At 38.9% G+C, this 20,961-nt stretch overlaps 1 protein-coding gene across 3 annotated transcripts in view; it reads left to right on the top strand.

Annotated features, from left to right (window-relative positions):
* The first annotated feature begins 341 nt into the window (after positions 1-341).
* The window catches only part of mdfi (MyoD family inhibitor), a 34,091-nt gene continuing 13,471 nt past the window's right edge, over positions 342-20,961 (top strand). The window contains exons 1-3 of one of the 3 annotated variants that reach the window (XM_004545084.3): positions 342-436; positions 5,458-5,647; positions 20,271-20,414. In XM_004545084.3, the coding sequence (XP_004545141.1) occupies positions 5,497-5,647; positions 20,271-20,414 (295 nt within the window). In that variant the 5' untranslated portion in view covers positions 342-436; positions 5,458-5,496. Of the gene's footprint in view, positions 437-3,878; positions 4,325-4,877; positions 5,023-5,457; positions 5,648-20,270; positions 20,415-20,961 lie in introns of those variants that run through there. The other 2 variants (XM_004545083.3, XM_076883926.1) reach the window with 2 other exon arrangements.

Below are 20,961 nucleotides of genomic sequence, written 5' to 3'. Positions count from 1 at the left end.
ACTTCCTCTCTCAATCTCGACATTTCCTCCATGTGTCCTCCCACCACATGAGATCATCTAGTACGCTCAGAATCCCTTTGAGAAGTGGAGCAGCTCTCTCACCTTTGTCCCCCACCCTAGGCACTAGTTAGCTAAACACAGCAACCTGTTCTTTCCCTGCTGGTTATCAGAGGACTGTAAAGCCTCTAAAACAGGCGTGGGGAACTCCAGGCCTCAAGGGCCAGTGTCCTGCAGGTTTTAGATGTGTCCTTGATCCAACGCAGCTGATTTAAATGGCTAAATTACCTCCTCAACGTGTCTTGAGGTTCTCCAATGAACTAATCATTTGATTCAGGTGTGTTGGCCCAGGGTGAAATCTAAAACCTGCAGGACACCGGCCCTTGTGTTCCCCACCCCTGCTCTAAAGCATCAGATACCTAACCCAAATGAAGTTCAGGTCAGTGTACTATGAAATCCATTCAGAATAGTTAAGAATGATTTGATTGCCTTTGGACCATTTGCCCGTGGTTGAGTCTGAATTAGAATTTATAGCCTCCCTGTATGCACTGCATATTTAATACCAGCTTTTAACGTATAGTTGTGACTCAGCTGATTTAAGAAAATGAGTACTGTAAGCAGACTTTTTCAGCAGGAGAAGAAACTGAAGAAACATTTCTCCTGCTGAAAACGCTACATCCAACAGATTCAGCTTTTTGGGATCAGTGAAAATGGTGATATTGTTGACTTGTTGGCTACAGTGCAGATCATATACTGTACTGTTGCATATGCTTACAGTGAACGGTAATGGACAAATTATTCCATACTTTTAGACTGTCATTACAAGAAACAGTTACATGCGAGTGTCTCACTCTCATCTCTGTGAATTACTGAGATTCTGCTTGTTGCTTGGTAACTGAAAAATAGTCCAACAAGACCATCTTTAAACCAATAAATATTTCTTTATATTTCTTTTTACAATTCAGTTTTTGACCCGATTAAACAAATGAACAAAAATGTGTTAATAATTATGCTTTAAAAGTTACAAATACAGACTAGTTGTTCCCCTTATTTCTGGTCTATGTATCAAGTGTGTGATTTAAGTCCTGGCGGGACAAAAGACACTAAATTAACTTGAAGTGGTCACAGAGATATAAACAGTGCATCTACCACATGAACTGGTTAATCAGATTTTTTTCAAAACTGCCTAAAAGTTTAATGACTTTGCCCCAAAATACTCCTACCAGCATATATGCTATTGCAAAATTCTCACACATTTAAATTTCTACTTAATGCTTTGAGTGCCTTGTCCATTGAATTGGCTTGATTTTCTGTATTTCCCAGAATGTCAAACTATTCATTTGACATAAATTATAAAGCTGTTACCCTTTTGCTATTCCTCTGCACAGAATAAATGGTTTAGGAGAAAGTGTCTGCATGTGCATCAACAAAAAAAACCTCTCTCCCATTATTGTATGCTGACTTGATGGCACTGCTGGAGGTGTGGAATATGGAAGGGCAGTGGGAAATTCATTTGGCTGGTCCATTAGAGCCTGAACAATCCAGTGTACCTGTTCACCTCTACACAATGCTGTCATTAGAACCAGAACAAAAGCAATCAGAAGACTGACAAGGTGTGCGGCGCCTACCACACACTCTGTGACAAATATGTTTAAATAATGAAGAAAAACCTGTTAAATAAGGCTAATTAAATTAACACTCAACACCTGTGAAGCAGCATATAAATAATTGTCTAAATAAAAAAGGAAGCAACGGATATTAAAGCAGTTAGGCTGTACTGTGAATAAAAACAGAAGCAAGATGATTGAGAGAATAACTTCTGTGGCTGATGACAAAAATGTCCCCGGTGCCATTGTTCAGTGCAGGAATTAGAGCAGAAGGGGAAACTGGATCTTTTAAAAACACACAAGACATTAATGGATCCGTGGGCTAATGGCCACCATTCATCCACGCATCCATTTCTTAACTGCTTATCCACTTCAGGGTCACAGGGTGGGCGGGAGCCTAACCCAGGTGTCAACCACTTTCCAGGGTTTTTTTTGTATGTTGTTAATTTATCTGGCACGTGTGTGTGTGTGTGTGTGTGTGTGTGTGTGTGTGTGTGTGTGTGTGTTAACCTAACTCTAATTGTACTGTATGATTTTTAGCTGAAAGTTTGATATCACATAAAAACGCAAGAATCTCCTCATTAGCACATTGTGATGCTGCAAATTACCTAAGATGAACTCTGAATTTTAATATGATAAAATTTGGGAGAGCACTTATCCCACTCTGTTAAAAACTGGCCTGCAGTAGATGACGAAGTTATGCATGTAAAGCTACAGGGAGGGCAACCACTCAAAATGTGTTGATAGGAATTATCTCACAGAGACTTTGAAATGCTGATATCAGTACTTTTTTAAAAGTCATCCATTAGCAACATTTATAAATGAACAGCCTCTCTAATATTTTATTTTTCAATTATGTGTAAAAAGTATTTTGACTATTAGCTGGTCTGAACTTAAATTACAACAGGGGTGGAGGATTTATGTAGCATAAGGTACAATAAAGGAAAATCAACCTAAGAATAAAAAGCACGTGCAGTCCCACTTACAGAGTGACATCTGGTCATCCTAATGTTAATTCAACAAGACTCGTTTCTTGTTAGAGTATTGTAATTTTTTCCCCCGGTTCTTTTGATGCCAAAACGTACTTAGTAACTGTTTACCAACCTTCATTTCAAAACTGAAAATGGGATTTTTAAAAGCTATCAAACCCAGTCACCACATTGGTTAGTTAGCACTATAAATCTTCATTATCTCTACAAATTAGGCGTCGCTTACACTAAGAACAATAAATATAACAGATGTATCATACATTTATGGTTTAATCTCAAACTGTTTCAGCATCACCATCACTGAAGTCATCTGAGTGTGTTTATATGACTATGAAGTGTAATATTTTGATATGTTGATTCATGCTGACATGCATTTGTTTCATAAAAAAATGTCTCTCTTATTCATTATTTCTACTTAATACTAATGATGATAAACTACTTTCAAAAGAGCCGGTATTTAGAGCCAGTTTTAATAATGGCACTTGTTATCAGTGTAGCAGATTTGAAAAACAAGTGGCTGATGTCAGTGGTATGTACAGTAAGTACAAGGCAGGAATGTGCACCGCAAGATCTCTTGTTATAACTCTTTAGTCCACACTTCACACTGTGAACATGAATCACTGAGTGTCTAACTTGGCCTTAAAAGACTCTGAGAGCGCCGGAATGAATGATGAAAATCCCCAAAGTGACTAGCAGCAGGACATAAACTAGAAACTGTAAAAATTGTTTGTTTCTTGCAAGGAAAAACAAAGGTTTAGTCAGATTGTGTCAAAGCGCTATACATGGATTTGGCATCTTACCAAACACTAGTAATTAAAAAACGCAATAAGTTACTATCACTGCTAAATTATATTTTTGTTTTTAAAACAGCAGCTAATGAATATTTTCCTGCATATACGGGACTTTTATTGACTTTCATTAAGAATACAAAACGACAGAGACTCCACAGCAAACTAGAGAATGTCATACAGTGGCCTGTTTTATGTTTGATACATTAAAATGTTATAGAGATAATAAAGTAACTGTAAACATACTGTATTGTGTAAGTGTTTTTGAGCATAAATGTTAACTGCATTGCTGCAATTTGGCAAAAACGATTATCTTTACAGACTATTATTAGTGCCAAAACATATTTCTGGGCTCATAATTCCTGATGAAAGCTTGCCTTAGTTAGTCCTGCGTCTGGTTCGGGTTTTGGGGGTAATTATATGACAGTACAGCTCAGCCCAACTACTTTCTAGCCTGGAGGAAGCACAATCACTGCTCACTGTAGTTTCCTGTCCAACAGCAGGAGCAGAAGTCTGAGTCAAGTAGGATATAGAAGGAGTCAGGAGGCGAAACGGGTTGCACGAAGCGGGTACTCAATTTAAGATTGTAAATAAGTTTGGTAAGGTGGTGCAGAAACGCAGTAGAAAGCGAGGAAACCTGCAGCGCAGACAAAGAGATTTCAGCCTTGCAGCGTTAAACCTCCCAACATCTGGTTTGGAGGACGGGGCGAGCAGGAGTGAGAAAGTTTAGAGGCGGAGAGAGAATTATCTCCGCTGGCGAAAATGCTCTGAATTTGGAGTTTAGTTTACCTGCATGAGCCATAGACAGACTTGGTGTTCGTGTGAAGTGACAAGAGTTTGGGGGGGGAGATTGGATTGGAAGAGGGCTTGAAGTCCACCTGGAGCGACCAGAAAATGAATTAGTTCAAAGGCCCAGTTGCAAAGAGTTCCAGCCAGAAAGAAGGTAAGAAGTTTTTTCCTGCGGTGTTATTGTTGTCAAAGTAAGTTGCATTTAGATTTTTCAGCCGCACTAACTCAGGCAGAGAAATTATCCTCAAGCTGGAGCGGAGCTTGGTCTGAGCATGCAGAGACTCGTGTCGAGAAAGCGCAGGGCAGATATGCAGTGAAGATAACCAGAGCACGTCCGTCATTAGCTATCACTCATATTTGCGTTCATGTTCAATATTTCAGCCTGAATTTATTATGGAAAATGACACTTTATTATTGTTATAAAAAGCTCGTTACAAGTATACATGTTTCAGCTAGCTCTTGGTGAGCGTGCGCTGCAGTGACTTTTCTCTTTTCCCGAAACTTCTTCAAACTTTGTGGCCATGCCGTTTAAAACACTGAGAAACTCACCCGTGGGGGTGGGTGGTTGATGGTGAAGCTTACCAAACTCTGCTTCTTCGAACTTTTTTTTTCGCTCTAAAACTTGGCAAAGGTGGTCAAAACTTTTTGGGAGGCAGCGAGTGCGGAGCGAGCGAGCTACGGGAGCGCGCAAACAGCTGCCCAGCTGAGTTACTTTGGCAGGAAAAGCGCGTGCCCAAACTGGCACGTGAGGTATACGCTGAACTTCCCGATAATGATTTACAAAACTTGCTCCGATGGTCGAGGGCTCTCAAAAACGCGTCTTTTACTTTAAACAAGGAGCAAGTGTAAGCAGTAAGTGCGGTGTTATTGGTTTCCGAGATTTGTATACATGTAGTATGATAATTTGTATTTGTAAAATAGAAATTATGTCTGTTTTCATGAGTAAGTTATTTGACTTATACGACTTTTTTTGTTCTTGACCTATTCCTGTCTCTCTACCTCACGTTGCAGTGTTGAAGTGGCTTACAGTGTTATATATAAATAAATACTTGTTACTGTCAAAGCATACTTTGAAGACGTTATTTAAAGCAGGCTGTTATTAGACGTTTCCTTTGTAAACACGCACTGCTTCCTGTGGTGAGGATCCTGCCAAAAGGCGCTGATGGTGGTTCAGCAGTACCTGTAGTCTGTTAGCTTCTTGCTCATATCAAAAAGAAAACGAGAAATCTTCCACATGACTCATCTCTATGAAATTCTTTTTTGGGCTATCTCGTCTCCCTGCTTCAGGCTCAGTCACCTCCTCCCTAAAGAGCCAGGCCTACGCCCATGGATGAGGAGAGGAGTGCCGCTGCCATTTCGCGAGAGCCACCTAACGATGGAGACCCCGGTTTGCCAGCTCCACAACCAAGTTTGCAAACAAGCTCAAACGCAGAGAGAGAAAACAGCTGTCCGAGCCCACAGCCCTGCCCTGGTGATGGTAAGAAAGAGGTTGTTGGGGGAAAAAACAAAAGAGAAAAAAAGAAACATAAACATACTCCATGCGTGCCACGAAGGCCCAGTGTTTACAATAACCAATGTTGTCATCTTTGTGGAGGCGGTGTTTGAAAGTAGTGAAAAAGTGAGTTAGTTATTAAAGAGATTAGCCATTTGGTATGAAAACAATGGAGCACGATTATTTGAGAGTGAAGCTTCACCATTTACTTTCATGCATGTGAAGCTTGTTATGTTAGTAGGTCATCCAGAGTGTGTTTGACTGTACAGTAGAACTATTGTAATACAGTTTTCTGAAAACAACATTGGAATGGATTTATTCACCCCAGCGAAAGTGTAATATAGGTTGATGTGAGTTCTCTAAAGTGGAAAAGTCTTGAGTCACTGTGGTGTTTAAAAGTTTGAGACTGAGTAATTAATAATCTCTAATGGTAGACTCAGGAGGGGGCTACACTGTAGAAACTCACACTTTATCCTGGGAAAACCACTGTGTGTTTTTGCTGGATGTTACTGAGATTTATAAGGTCAAAAGCCTTCTTAATGACACAACTGTTGTGTAGTCAGGTAATTGCTGAGACTGGTCCGAGGAGGGGCCGTGCTCTTGGGTGATCTGAGTGGTCAGGACTGATTCAGCGCTATGGAACACTTAAATGGCACAATTAGGCTCCTGGGAATTTGGGAATGAACCTGTGACCCTTTGGCTTTGAGAGATCGGTCATGCTCAGAGGTAACTGACACAGAGGCGGGGAGAGGAAGATGTGGACTCAGCTTCGGGCTGTTTTCATGTGAATGACTCATGCAGAATGAGCCAAAATTACTTCAGTCTCCTCAAGCTTCAATGGGAAAACAACAGCACTGAGTGTACGTAGATCAGAGCGCAGGTTCTATGGGGTAATTAGGGTAGGTGTGGTTAACAGTTAGGGTAGTGTGCAGAGATTTAAGTGCCTTGTGGCCATGGGAACCAGCCACAAAAATGCTTAATAGTTGATGAAAATTTTTTATTTCCTTTTATTTTTTCTGTCTATTTTTTGAAATTCAAGTCCAGACACAACTCTTATCATTACTGTGTTTAACATCAACACACACATCTCCGTTCAATGCTACATTGTGGTTAACCATGACTATAAGTACAGCATCATTTTTAATGATAACTCTTGGAGAGTTTGAGAGTTATTAAATTGAAGGTTTGTGCCCAAACATGTTCTCCCGGCTGTGCTGACTTTACCTCTGTTTGCTCATCAGGAAGCCAGCACAAAGTGTAAATGATCCTTCTTCTGCTAAAGATAAGCTTCTTTTGGCCGTCTGGTCTGTGTGTTTGAGCAGGTTTAAGTTATATAGGTTCAGGCTACTGCTGAGAGCAACAAGGTCATCCTTTTAGCTCTGTTGGACCTTTACCTATCCCTTTGCATCAAGAGTGGGCTGCTTTGCAACACCACAACAGAAACATGGGGCGGTTGCACACATGCGCTGTATCCTTGAGCCTTTCTAGACATTACTCAACAGAGTTGCATGCGAGAAAGTAAATGTCTGAAGCGGATGATTGGACATCAAACCGTTTTTAACCTTCCAGCATTCCATTTCAAAGACCGTGGGAATTTACAGTGAGCGAGTAGATGTCCTGTGACCTGTCCGCTGGATGCTCTTTTAAGAAAGCTCCCTTGACTAAACAAAACAGAGAATTTCCAGAAGTAAGACTGTCTCATGCAGTCAATCTTCTATTGTATGTTACATGCAGGAGTAGTCAGTTTTCCAGAGATCGTGTGCAAAATCAGCCATGTATATTTTTAATTTAGGCTTCAAAGAAAGATTTGACCACTGGTCCATAATTAGAATGAGGGTAACAGCTTCTAGGATGGCATCCTCTGTTCCTGTGAGAGGTACTTAACCAGCATAACTGATGATGTGAGTTTTAGTCTCTTTACCTTTTTTCTTTTTTTTTTGCCTGTCCCGTTTGGTTCTTTAGCGTCAGAATTGTTGTCTGAAGGCCAACAAAGATACCCAACGGTATCTTTGTCTCTTTACCTGCTCCTTACTAGCCTAAAAATTGTATTGAATTGACTGCTTTGCATATTTTTCACAGATGCGTCAGTATCAGATGTGTTTTTTGCTGCTTTAGCTAGGTAGGAAGCTAGCTTTGAGAGATGGCATCCCCATTCTCATTGTTGTCTTCTGAGCACCGATTAGCATTGATTCAAAGGTGCTGCGCTGCATTCATTTCTGAACACTTTTACCAAGTTATGCAGATAAGACCCTTCACAGTTAAAAAAAAGCAATAATTAAATTGAGAACAATTGATACTTTGCCACAATATTTAGCACTCCTGTCTTCCAATATTAAAACAGTCTGATTATCTGAAGGTGAATGAAGCTCTCTCAGTCATCACTTGTCCATAAACTTGCGTTATGTGCGTGTTAAAATACATGTTCTTCTTGTTGTTGTGAGTAAGGCTCTCTCTCAGGCATGAAGATGCAGTGAAGGAGCCTTTTCTTACCACATCTGAGGCTTTCTAACCACTAGGAGTTCTTGCACTCTATTTTTTCTTCCTTTCTTCTGTAATCTTTACCCGATTCTCTGCCATTGTTTTCTTGGTTCTTTCTCTTTGTTCCCTGCCTGCATGAAGGATGAACTGCAGCCTTTTTTATAGTGAAATTACAATTTTAACAAATGTTATTTGAGATTTCAAATAGCTATCAGCGTCTTAAGATGCTGGAATTTACAGTTTAAGATGACTTCCATTGTTTTTCCAGCATTGATGGAAACAATGGAAAGCAATTTCAATCAGCTGTAGTTAGTTAATGTTTGACGTTATGACCAAGCAAAATGAAAATCTTGGCATTTATTTGACTGCATTGATCTCTGTGGGACAGAGTTTAAGCTGACTCAAGATTGGTGAATGGGTATAAGAGAAAAACAACTTGTGTGGTTTTTTTTATGTTGAAAAGCAAAATAAGAAAACACCAGTGTTATTGTGTCATTCGCATATAAACAGCAGAATATCATAGTTCTAACCTTATTCTACTCTGGCAGTTGCTTTGAAGTATGACCTTCAGGCTTTCAAAGTGTGAGGTACTTCTTGTGTCAGCCTGTGAGTTGTCATAGAGTTTGCTGTCATCATCTGGGTATAGAACTACAGTGCTTAGTCCAATGCAACAATAAATTTGAATACCTTTAAAAAAGCCACGTGAGGCTATATTACAGCAAACAGATTAGATTTTTACTAAAATGATTTACTCTTTCTTTTTCTGTATTTTATTTTTTTAGTTAACATGATTGATAAAATTCTAATTTAACTGAATGTTTACTATGGATCAACATCCAGCAAGTGGCTACCTTTGCATAAAGATAGGAACAAGAGTGTAACAGCTTGCCTGACTCTGTCCAGACATGACAAACGTGCAGTCCCAGCAATTTGCAAATGAACTGAAGACTGAAGTATTAAATCGTGCCTGTTGTTGACTGTTGCTACACGTAATAACAAGCAACTGCTTCATTTATTAATTTATTTCTTGGGGGGTGGGGTGCTTGCAGATACAATTTTTGTCAACATCTGCACATCAAAAAAGCTTGATGAAAGCAAGCAAGTGACCACCTTCTTCATCCTATGCCTCTTCAGCCTTTGTGATCAGCCTGGTGCTCTCTTCTGTAAAATGCACCTTCTGTGTCACAGTCTAACCTGTTTCTACCTATTATTTCATCTCTCTGTCTCATACACTAACTCATTCTCTTTGCCCGCGTGTGTAGATGCTATTTTCCTGCTTGTCCTTTTTTAGTCCTTGAGGTTTGTTGAGGCTTGTGTCTAATTTGGTTTCTCACAGAGATTGAAATAAACTCAGAGCAGTTTGAGGCATTTTTATGGCGTTTTTGACCAACGAAAATGAGTGTGCTTTATTTTACTTTACTACCTCACAAACATTTGAGAATGGCTCATTGCTGCTGCTCTGGTGGCCTGCGCTCTTTCTGTTTCTCACACTAATGATTTACTATAGCACTTTCTTTAAATCGTAATCAATCCTGTTGTACAGATAATGTCATCGTGGTATGAGATCACAAATTACAAATTTGAACAAGGGGCTTTTTATTGTGTATGTGTATGTGTATATATATATGTATATGTATGTATATATGTATGTATGTATGTAGCACGATCTGATATTGTCGTGTTGGTGTTGTTCCCAGATCATCATACTAAATGTTGTTCCAGGATCAACATTGCAAGTGACCAATCAGAATGTTGTGACGTCATACTTTTGCGACTTCGGGAAAAACCGCCGTAAAACAAAAAACTGTACTTAAGCTGCGAGAAACCGTCTCTGTCCGCCGATCAACGGACCCTGACCCTAACCCTTTAATAAATGGTAAGCAGAATTGATATTGTCCTTGCAACATTGGAATTTCATAAATGCACGAATGGCTTGGCGCGCAAAAGAATAATGTCACAAGAATGTGATTGGTCAGTTGCAATGTTGAACCTGGAACAACATTTTCATGATGATGTGGGAACAACACCAACAACACGACGATATCAGATCATCCATGTATATATATATATATATATATATATATATATATATATGTGTGTGTGTGTGTGTGTGTGTGTGTGTGTGTGTGTGTTATGATGCTTGTTTTGTAAGTAATGGTATTATTTATAGTTAAATAGATATTAAAGCAGTTTATGCTTGAAGTCAGGTCACTACCACACAATGAGCATACAGTGTCCTCAGTTATCATTATTCCTCTCTCAGGTTTTTTCACATTTCTCTATTTGCCTCCATCATGAACTCTGTGCTGAAGGACGACTCACTTGTTAAAATGCATCTGGAGGAGAGATGAGTTGTCAGACGACTGATAATCAAGGGAACACAGGTATATTCTTTGTGCGTTATTACCCATTTTCCAAGAAACAGTCATGGGTAAAAACACATGACCCCTGCTTACTAGGGGTGCAACGATACACAAAATTCACGGTTCGGTTCGATACTTTGGTGTCACGGTTCGATATTTTTTCGATACAAAAAAAATGTTCATGCCTTTTTAATTTGTCATTTATTAAAATTATAAATATATATTTTAACTCAAAAGTACAGTTTTTAAATTTAACCCTAACCCTTGTGCGTGTTTTTTATTTTGACAGCGAATGCGCACCTGCGGACCACTTATGTGCAGCCCTGGTTATTTAGCTCGTCATATTGCAGCCACAGAAATTCTTTTGTCCATGAAAACATAAAGCTGCACTTTCTTTTTGCCTTATAGTCTGATTTGTCATAACTTCTCCGTTTTGTGGTAAGCTTTTCTTTGGCTGTCACTTCTTCACCCTGACCTCTCTTATTTGGCTCAGCAGAACTAAAATATATATCTGTCTGTGAAGGTTCTCAGTCATCCAGGTTATCGTAGTCAAATATAAATCCTGCTGCTTTTACACACGCACTCACATAAGCTCAGCGATTCTCTGCGCGATCAACCTCTCACATGTTTAAGCTGCGGGAGATTTCACTTGTCATGTTTGCATAGTAAGCTAACAATTAATAAGACGATGTCAGAGGAATTGGTGCACAAATTATCATCACTCACAGATCAGTGCTGTCGCTCTCTATACACAGTTTGCGCGATTGCAAAGTGAAAGCAAAAAAACAAGAGCAAATTCAAACGCGATTTCAATATGTCACATATTGACAGTGGCTCACCGATGCCAATGACATAATTACCCAGCTACATTTCTGAAAGAATGCAAAAGCATTGACATATATTTTTCCTTCCTACAATAGCCCGACGGGCAGGGCAGAGATAGATTTTGGTACCCCGACTGAAAAAAATCGCTAGCTCCAGGACGTCGGGCTAGCGATATTGCGAGCCCTGTATCTGATTGAGGAATCACTCATCTTTGGAAAAGAGAGTTTATTACAGAGAAATGTCTCTTTCCAAAATAAAAGCTATACTATCCGCTTCTTCTGGGCTATATTCTCAGCAGCATATTAAACATATAAGGAGAATCATGTGCTAACAGCTGTCTAAATGACTCGGCTAAAGTTAGTAGCATGCTTGCTTGTTTTTTTTCTGCTTCCACTTGTCTTTGCACTAGGATGATGTCGGCGTAAATGTGCAGTCATATTCGTTGTGTTCCCACTAGTGCTTTCAGGTTAATCTCGTTGAAATGACCTTAACGCCACTACACGGCAAATCTCCGTTAACGAGCTACCGCCGATCGCCCGTGCATGGGGCTAGACGGCCAACACGTTAACGAGCTAACTGCGCTAACACACTAGTTCCCACCCATGTAATTGAGCATTGCATGGCACATCCAACATACTGTTTTACTTTAGTCCATGACTCGCTTACCTTCAGGGTCATACGTCACATGAAAACCAAAATAATTCCAAACGCCAGATCTGAATGAGGGTGGGGGAGGTCCATGTTGTAAGGAGAGCTTAACTTCTGTCTCACTAGCTTGCCCTGCGCTCTTCCTTCTGACGATGCTGTCTGTGTTGAGCGCTCAGTGAATCTGCGTTCGACTACTCCGCCTAGGCTGCACTGTCGACCCTAGGCGGAGTAGTCGAACGCAGATTCACTGAGCGCTCAACACAGACAGCATCGTCAGAAGGAAAGTTGATAAAATAAATTACAAAATTTGTATTGTTCGATACATATGCGTACCGAACCGAAAGCACTGTATCGAACGGTTCAATATCGATACGAATATCGTTGCACCCCTACTGCTTACATGTGACAAAAAAAAGATCTACAGAAATGTTCTTTCTATCTTTATTTAAGGCAATTGGCTTTGTAACTTTCTTACTTTCTCTGTTTGTTTGTGTGTTAGTTTAAAAAAAAAAATCAAATCGTATTGTAGTAAGCTGTCACATTGCACAGTGGTGTGAACTAAAAGTAGGCTTGAATTTTAAAAGTTCTCATGAAGACTGTTATGCTTATATGGCATCTGGGATCATAAAATGTCGAAGTAGTTGGGCTGTAACAAAGCAATTTCTAATGCAGCTGTGCCAGACGTCATATTTAATGACATCACTTTGAAATGACAGCTCCAAAGCAGGGATTTTGTTGGATTTTATAAAAGGCCTGTTGTCTCAACTCCCCTCTCCTCGTGTTTCTCCCCCTCCCCTTCCACTTGGATCTCTACTAAGATGATACAAATTTTTGCCAATTCAAATTTTTTCCTACGAACTTTTACATGTCAACACATACAAACAAAAATAGAATTTTCGTCAATGCAAAATATTTTTTTCATAATAAAAAAAGAAATGATCAAAGTTTGCAATTTTCCCCAAATTGTGGTAAGTTACAGCTGCAGTAAGTCTCACTTGGAACTGCTGAAGTAGAAATAATTAACTGAAAATTAGCTGCTGTACACCAATCTTTACCTGATTTATTTAACAAAACAAATCTCAGTTACTCCCATCATTTTCCAGTGTGTTCATAAGTTTGGTCAATGTCTGATTAAGATTTTTGTTTCAAACATTTCCACGATGGTCCCCCAACAGTCCCCAACATTTTCGTCTTCACTTACAGCAAAGAGTTTCCACGCTAACAACATGTTAGCGTATGCCTGTGAGTGTCTGTGCGACTGTTGGCTCATGCTGCCGCATCTGACTTGACCGGTAACCTGCTCATAATCTGACGTGAAGCTGACAGGGTGGTCACCATTCAAGGCTCATAACGCTCAAAATCGTCCAGTTTCGATATCTGGCTGATCAATCAGTACCTCTGTAATAAATACAGTTACAGTAAATACATGAAAGCAATAAGAGGAAAGTGTTACTGTACACTATTATAAAGACCTAAAAACTAAAAAAAAATCTAAATAAAAACCGTTTTAAACAATGTTTTTCTAATGTCAAATCTTAGTGAATTTTGGATACATTACTCTGTTCATGATACTAAGACTGAAGCACAGTGTCCTTGTTTTACATCAGGTGTGTTTACATTCTAATACAAATAGAGTTCTGTTAGCTGCTTTGCTAACAGACACAGCCGTGTAGCATCTGTTAGCAAAGAGCCAGTATTTTCCCACGAACCAGAAGAATCTCACAGACAGAGTGGCACAATTAAATTCTCCTTAAGCCTGTTCAGCAGCAGACATTTTTTGTCTTTAATGAGCTTACACTGCTCCATTCTCTCACAGCAAGCATAATCTCTGATTTTCGACTTATTCTGTGAGTGTATGCTTATGTCAGTGTCAGTTTCTTGGTGTGGGATTTTCCAATTGGCTAGAATTGCAGTTTAAACATTGCTTCTTCTTCCCTTTTAATTTGTGTGTGTGTGTGTGTGTGTGTGTGTGTGTGTGTGTGTGTGTGTGTGTGTGTGTGTGTGTGTGTGTGTGTACGTGTGCATTTACTGAGGGAGAGTGATTAAGACTACAACAATTCACCTATACCGTAGATCTGTGTTCTTGTCTTTATATTTCACTCCATCTTGGTCAGCACCCCACTGATAGTGTGTGTGTTTTCAATCAGTTCGAATCATTACTGCTGCTCAGATAACTGCTCGGCTGCTCTTCGGCATGTCTTCTTCTATGCTAGTTTCTCTGCTAGTGGGCCTGAATGAAGTGTTTTAAAATGCTGTATGAACACAGGAACACAACTGCAACATTTATTTGTGTCAATATTGTCACAAAATATTAAGAAGGAAGTCGTTTACAAATGTATTTTTTTGTTTTATGAACACAAATTCAAATATTTCAAAACATCCAAATAATATTTCTATAAAAGAAGGAAAATTTGTGCAAAAAATAGTGAAAAAAGTCACATGGTGGGGATATTTTGACTTTATTAAACAGCTTTAGTTTTTAGAGTTTTAGCTGTCATCACACAGTGAAGGTTTTGCTTTATTTCAGCACATGTTTGTTTCTTTCTTTCTGTCAGTAAATGTACAAAAGTTTAAATAAAGCTTTCACAGAAAGTTTTTGCATCTATTTAACACTTCAATATTTCATGCTGCACACTCATCCTAAACTTGACTGTTTTTATTTATTTTCTGAGTTGCACTCACAGTACTTTACTATGACAAAACATTTTGAATATTTAATTCATGTACTAAAACTAAGAGACTAACTTATACCATTCACACAATTTTAAGACCCTTGACCTATACTTATTGCACCTTTGGTAGCTATTACAGCCTTGAGTCTTCTTTGGCATTATCCTTTAAGCTTGCTGCTACTTCTTTCTTTTCAAGGCTCCTTAATGTTTAGATAGGGAAAGCTTGCCCACACCCTTTTTTAGGTCTCTTCTTAGATACTCCACTGTGGCCAGGTTAGGACACTCTAGGCCTTTTGCAGAATCACTCATATGTTTTGTAGTAGCATGCCTCAGGTCTTTGTCTTGTTGAAAAGTAGCTTTTGCCTCAGTCTGATACAAAATAAGATAACCTTCATTGCATTGTAGAGAGTTGTTACATAAGGTATGAAAGATTTCCTGTATCTGCCCCTGCGGGAATGGAGCTGCTAGAGAAATAGCTCCAATCCTGGAGTCATGACCACACTCGAAAAGGTTTTCAACTCAGGATTTTTTCTCTATCTATATTAACCTCCCAGTTCCTGATACTGCAATCACCACATTTTACTGTGCAGATGGTATTAATGAAGTGATGCCAAGTATCTGTTTTGTGGCATGGTTTAATTTATGTCTCATCAGACCAGAGTTCTTGGTCTAAATGTGGTTAAAATGTCAAACTCCCAGCATGCTGTCATGTGCCTGCTAGTGAGTAACCGCTTCTGTCAGGCCTTTGCTGTTGGAGTACTGCGCCGTGTTCTTCTCTAAGGTTCTGCCAACTCCAGAAAAAGACCACAGTGTTTGTTTGAGCCTGCCTGACCAAGGCTGCCCATCCCCAGTAACTCACTTTGGCCAGATTATAGAAGACTGTTAAACTCATCCTGTTGGTGGTTCTCATTTTTTAACCTCATGGGTTGGTTTTCACTCTGACACACCATCAACAGTGAGCCCTAATACCCATAGCTGTGTGTGTGTGTAGATTATTTTAATTAAGCACTGGATTCAAGTCAAGTTGTAGAAGCATCTCAAAGACAATTGATTATGGTAGGATACACCAGGTGTTTATCAACGATTTTGGTCTTTTGCTGAAAATGAATTAACAAAACATTTCAAATTTGTTCTTGTTTTGTCTTTGTGGGTTTACATGGATGAATAAATGAATGTAATCCATTTTAAAAAGGCGTCTGGAATATAGCATAACATGGAAACCTTGAAAGTGTCTGAAAACATTCCAGGCACACTGTCTTTGCCACAGGGCCTAAGAGACCTCCTTTTGCATACACATTAGACATTTGCGTTTTTAAAGATGTCATAGTGGAGCTGTAGAAACAGTGTAGAGATAGTTTGAAAGGAAGCAGGTAAACTCAGCTCAGCCCTCTGTTCTCTATAAACCAACACACTCCATCCCCAGGAGGAACAGCAGGAAATGCTTCCCTTCAGGTAATTCAGGATATGTCACATCATTTTCACGTTCATGTAAATAGTGTCTGTGTGTGTTGTGTTTATGCTAATCATTACCCTATGGGATCCATATGTTTTTGGTTTAATGGTTAACTGTTTGTTTACAAGGAGACTAAAATTGCTCTGAATCGCCCCTTCAGGGCCACCGACACGTGTACATATACCAAACTACAAACCCACATGAACTTGCAAATACAGAAATATACACAGGTATATAGTCAAGCTTTCACAAACAAATACCCACAAGTGTAAACACATAGTCGTATCTCCTCACCGGCTCTTGATTGGTCTGGTCTGATTTTAATTAGAGGCTCATCTTTCATGGTCCTCAGAACTGGCTCTGAGGTCGAGCGGTTATGTGTTTTGATCCTTATGCCAACGCAAAATTGGTTGATGGCCTGCTTGGATGGCACTGAGGGTTTGTGGGAATGTGTTTCGATCCAACAATCGTGGGTTCGAACATCTACAAAGGGAACGCTTTGACTAGCTAAGTCAAAAGTCCCATACACTTTTAACCCTTGCTACCCCACAGTCAAAAAACAAAGACAAACTGTAGTGAAGGATTCAAGAGTACATAAGATCATATGATCAAACGGCTTGGGGTGCTCCCTTTTTCTGACGTGCCCTGCTTCAGAGTTCAAACCCGATATTGTTTTAAAGTCGATCATTAACAATAACAATTGGAATTTCTTTTGATAAAAGTTTGAACGATAGCATCAGCAAACTCTTTATTTATTTTTCAAAAAATTATATTTATTAACCATAGTTTCATATTCACACTGTTTGTATGTGTCCCATCTGCAACTCACGAATGGAGCCTATCCCACTTTTATTGTTTTTTTTGTTTTTGTTTTTAAGCCATCATGGGGTTTTTCCAACAGTGTCTGCGGTATTCTGTAGACTTCTGCTGCAAAGTTGTTTTAGTTTTAGCAAATTCTGTATTTCAATTGGATTCTTACTGGGGACTCAAATAAGACTGACTTTTAGTTTTCAGAAGAGTTTTTTTCTGTGCTTTGTGTGACTGTGGTAATTGGCCCCAAAAGCAGTTTCCAAAGAATGAGGAAAAACGAGAAACACAATGACTTGAACTGATAAATGCCCTTTTTAAAAAATAAACTATAATACTGATCTCAATATTTTTAAAAACTTGCCAGCTGTCTAAAGTTATCAGACTCAGTTGTTGCCTACCAGCATATGGTGTCTTATTATTTTTTTACAATCCATTCTCAAACATTTTATCAAATTGATACCAGTTGTGTAGAACAATAGATGATTATATGTTACTTGCAATTTTGAGTGATAGCGTTATCATTGATTATAGGAATATGAAACACAATGTTCAATGACTTTATGATTAGCCTCCTGAAGTTACACATACTGTTTTTTTTTATTTGCTTCTAATTTACTATTTACTGAGTTTCAGCACTGAGTGTTATTTAAGGAATTTGATAAATATATAAAGGTGGGTTATTGCATGCATAGTACATAGACATGTACTGCTTGCCAGTGATACATGTCGACTACAACACACAGTTACCTCTAAATCAGACATTTGGTGTCAGGACAGCTGTTCTAACTAGTGGTTTTCATATCTGAGCAGACTGATTGAGTCTAATGGACAAAATATGGGTCTTGGAAAAATCGCTTCCACATGGCAGAGATAAAAGTATGTGTGATGAGAGTGAGTGTGAGATGCAGGAAGGTATTATTGGAGTGTACGGTAAGTGTTTTAAGTGTGTTTGTATGGGTGTGAGTTTTGTGTACTGCTATCAAATAGAAGAGAAAAGCAGGTAGTATTTCCCGTCTCCTCAGCTCCTGTTCACATGGTCTCCCACACAAAATTACCCACACATACAAAACGCCCTTGAGAGACACAGATATATACATATGCACAGGTATACAAACACACGCAAACCTTTGCAAGAAAATCACGCAAGGCTTAAAACACTAGGCCTTTTCATCAAGGTTAGCTCAAGTAACATATTTTCATGCTCCATGCTAAAGAGCCCAATGGCCTCAGGGCAAAGCGTCTAAAAACTACATAGGAATGGCGCGAGGAACACAACAAAGAGCCCAAATACTGACGTTCCCCAGACCCATCAACATCCACGGGTTGCAGAACAGGCCGCTGAGGCCACAACCCACAGGACCCAAAGGATCTGCTGCCAATGTCCTGAAAGTGCCAGACACCACAGGACATTTCATGGTTTTAAAGTTGTGGCTGATCAATAGGTTTGTCATTGCAACATTTCCAAAAGACTAATCACCAACAGATCAATGTAAAAAATAAATAAATAAATAAATTCTAACATAAAATAAATCATAATACTTTTGACGGCCTCTTTTTCGTCGTGTATATTATATGGACTTAGTTTTATTTTTGTCAGATGTGACAGACATAGCAGTGCTCATAGTGATCAAGCTATATAGATGTCTGTAGTTAATACTACAATTTATATATTTCAAAGTTTAGTAGCTTTAAATGTGGAATTAGAATGATTATTGCAGAAAGTTTTTCTTTTCTATAAAATTTTTAAAACCTATTTAAGAAAAATAACAGTCTGATATTTTATCTGACCGACAATGCAGAACCCCAAAAACTGTGTTAACAGTAATAAATAATAGGACAAAAGACAAATTAGTGTGTGTGAAAACCAAAAGACATTTGACCTTAAGATTGGCATTAAAATGCAATTATTGCGCAACTCTACAACATTTTTTCAAATGAATAAACATATTTATTCAAGTTGTGAAATCCCATCATGTTGTTTTCATATGTTTAGGTGGAACAGCTAACAGTATCGTAGCCTAGACCTAATTTTAATCATGCATGTTACTAGAAATGACATCTTAAGAAATGCAAATGTCATTGCTTCTCAGTTTAGTAATTACATTTACTGTCATGTGCATTGATTTGTATTTTGATTTTTTTTCATTTAGCTAAATCACCCAATGATTTGCTTGCTGCTGTTTATGACTTCACCTTGATAACTATATCTTTTCTCCTTCTCGTCCTACTGCACAGCTATCAGTAAATTGCAGCATATATTGGAAAAACCTATCTCACGACCATCTATGTATACTCTAAAAAATTACACAGCTCTTGCAAAAAATTATTTTTTGTTTGTTTGGGTTGTCTTTCTTGTTTTGTATAATTACTCAGTTTGCTTAAAGCCTGTGGCTTGCTTATTTATTTGAATATTACATTTATACGGTCTTTACTGGACAGACTGTATAAAAGTTCAGCCATAAAAATGAGAATGGATCCATAGAATTATGCCAGAAATGCACAGGAATGTATCTGCGTCAAAAGGGAATGTGAACCCGAGAAGCTGGGGACAGGAAAGAGAGAACAGATAGAGGAGTGAGGGAGAGTGGATAGAGTAAATAAACAGAGCCGGGAAGTGTTGAGTCCATGCACAGGACGTGGTTTGGTTTGTATGTGTGTGTTTATCAAGCCCAGCTGGCTCCCATTTGCCCAGGAATGAGTCTTCACCTCTCAGAGGCCTGCCTCACTTTGAAGGCCTCTGTGTTTTGTGTGTGTATGGTGTGCATATGAGTGCATGTGTGTGTTTGTATAATAACAGCTTCATTAGAGGACTGCATGGTACCTTTGAACATATAAAACACCCAGACATGTATTTACTGCATATATATTGTGTGCATGCACTCTTATGTGTTCAACAGACACTGGCTTGCAAAAAGAGACATGCACACACATATAGACCCACAAAGATTTCAGGTTTCACAAGCATACACATGGACCCCTAAACAGTCACAAGGGTTTGGATTTAACTACTTCCAGATGCAAGTTTAGGACAGAGAGAGCACACACCAACACATAGACAAAATCTTTTGCTTTGTTGAAGTCAGCAGAACTACTCTGTTAAAATTAATTAGGTGCTGGTGGATGGGAAATGACAACAGAGTAGGCAAGTTTACCACAAGTGGGGAAACAGCTTGCTGGTTATTTTTGATAATAGGAAACAAAACTGGGAATCTGTTCAAGCATAAACATTAATACATTCATAAAAGTCCACCCAGCTACTCAGCACATAACATACAGTAAATCTAAAACACTGAGATCTGTTTTTAGACGTTTTCTTTAACTTGTTCGTGTGTGTGTCTGTGTACCTGTGTGTTTTGCAGATGTGGCCCACACCTACACTGAGCCCCTCATATTGAGGTTAAATGGCACCCCGGAACGGTTGCAAGGCGATGATGGCGACAACTGCAGCTCCGGCACCAGCCATCCAGATTTGGCGCTTACAGCACCTTACAAGAGTATCACATGTGAGTAAAGCACCCTCACAAACACACATGCATACACATTCACACATCGGGACACACTCGCACACTTGAGAGACCAGTGAGACTTTTTTTCCATTACTGATCACTGGTTTGATGAGTCACATTGTCCTGACCTTTAACAAACACATTTGCACACCCTCAAGAAATAGGTCAGGTAATCATACACGCAGACAGAAATATCTACATCCACATCTGTCAGCTAAGTAGGTTAGCTTTCTGATTTTTTTTCCCAATACAACCAAGTGTGCACCCAAGTCTGAACACTCAAAATGAAACACCTTTTACTCTTTTCTTTCACTTTCCTACATTTTAATCCTTCCCCAGGTTTGTTAGAATATCACCGTAATAAAAATAGTCGCATGACAGCAACTTTTCTTAAGTTAGTTTTTCTTCTTCTTCTTTTTTTTAGGTTTTTATTATTATTAATATTCAACTTTGAGTTAGTCAAAACAAGAGGAGTCAAATCACATAGATTTCATGTAATTCTGTAATCACCTGCTCTGTAGCCCCAGCTGTCACCATCTTTGGG

This window comes from Maylandia zebra, linkage group LG5 (assembly GCF_041146795.1).
Source record: "Maylandia zebra isolate NMK-2024a linkage group LG5, Mzebra_GT3a, whole genome shotgun sequence".
NCBI classification, from domain to species: Eukaryota; Metazoa; Chordata; class Actinopteri; order Cichliformes; family Cichlidae; genus Maylandia; species Maylandia zebra.
Note: the sequence above shows the minus strand (reverse complement) of the source record. Positions and strands in the feature narration are given on the sequence as shown.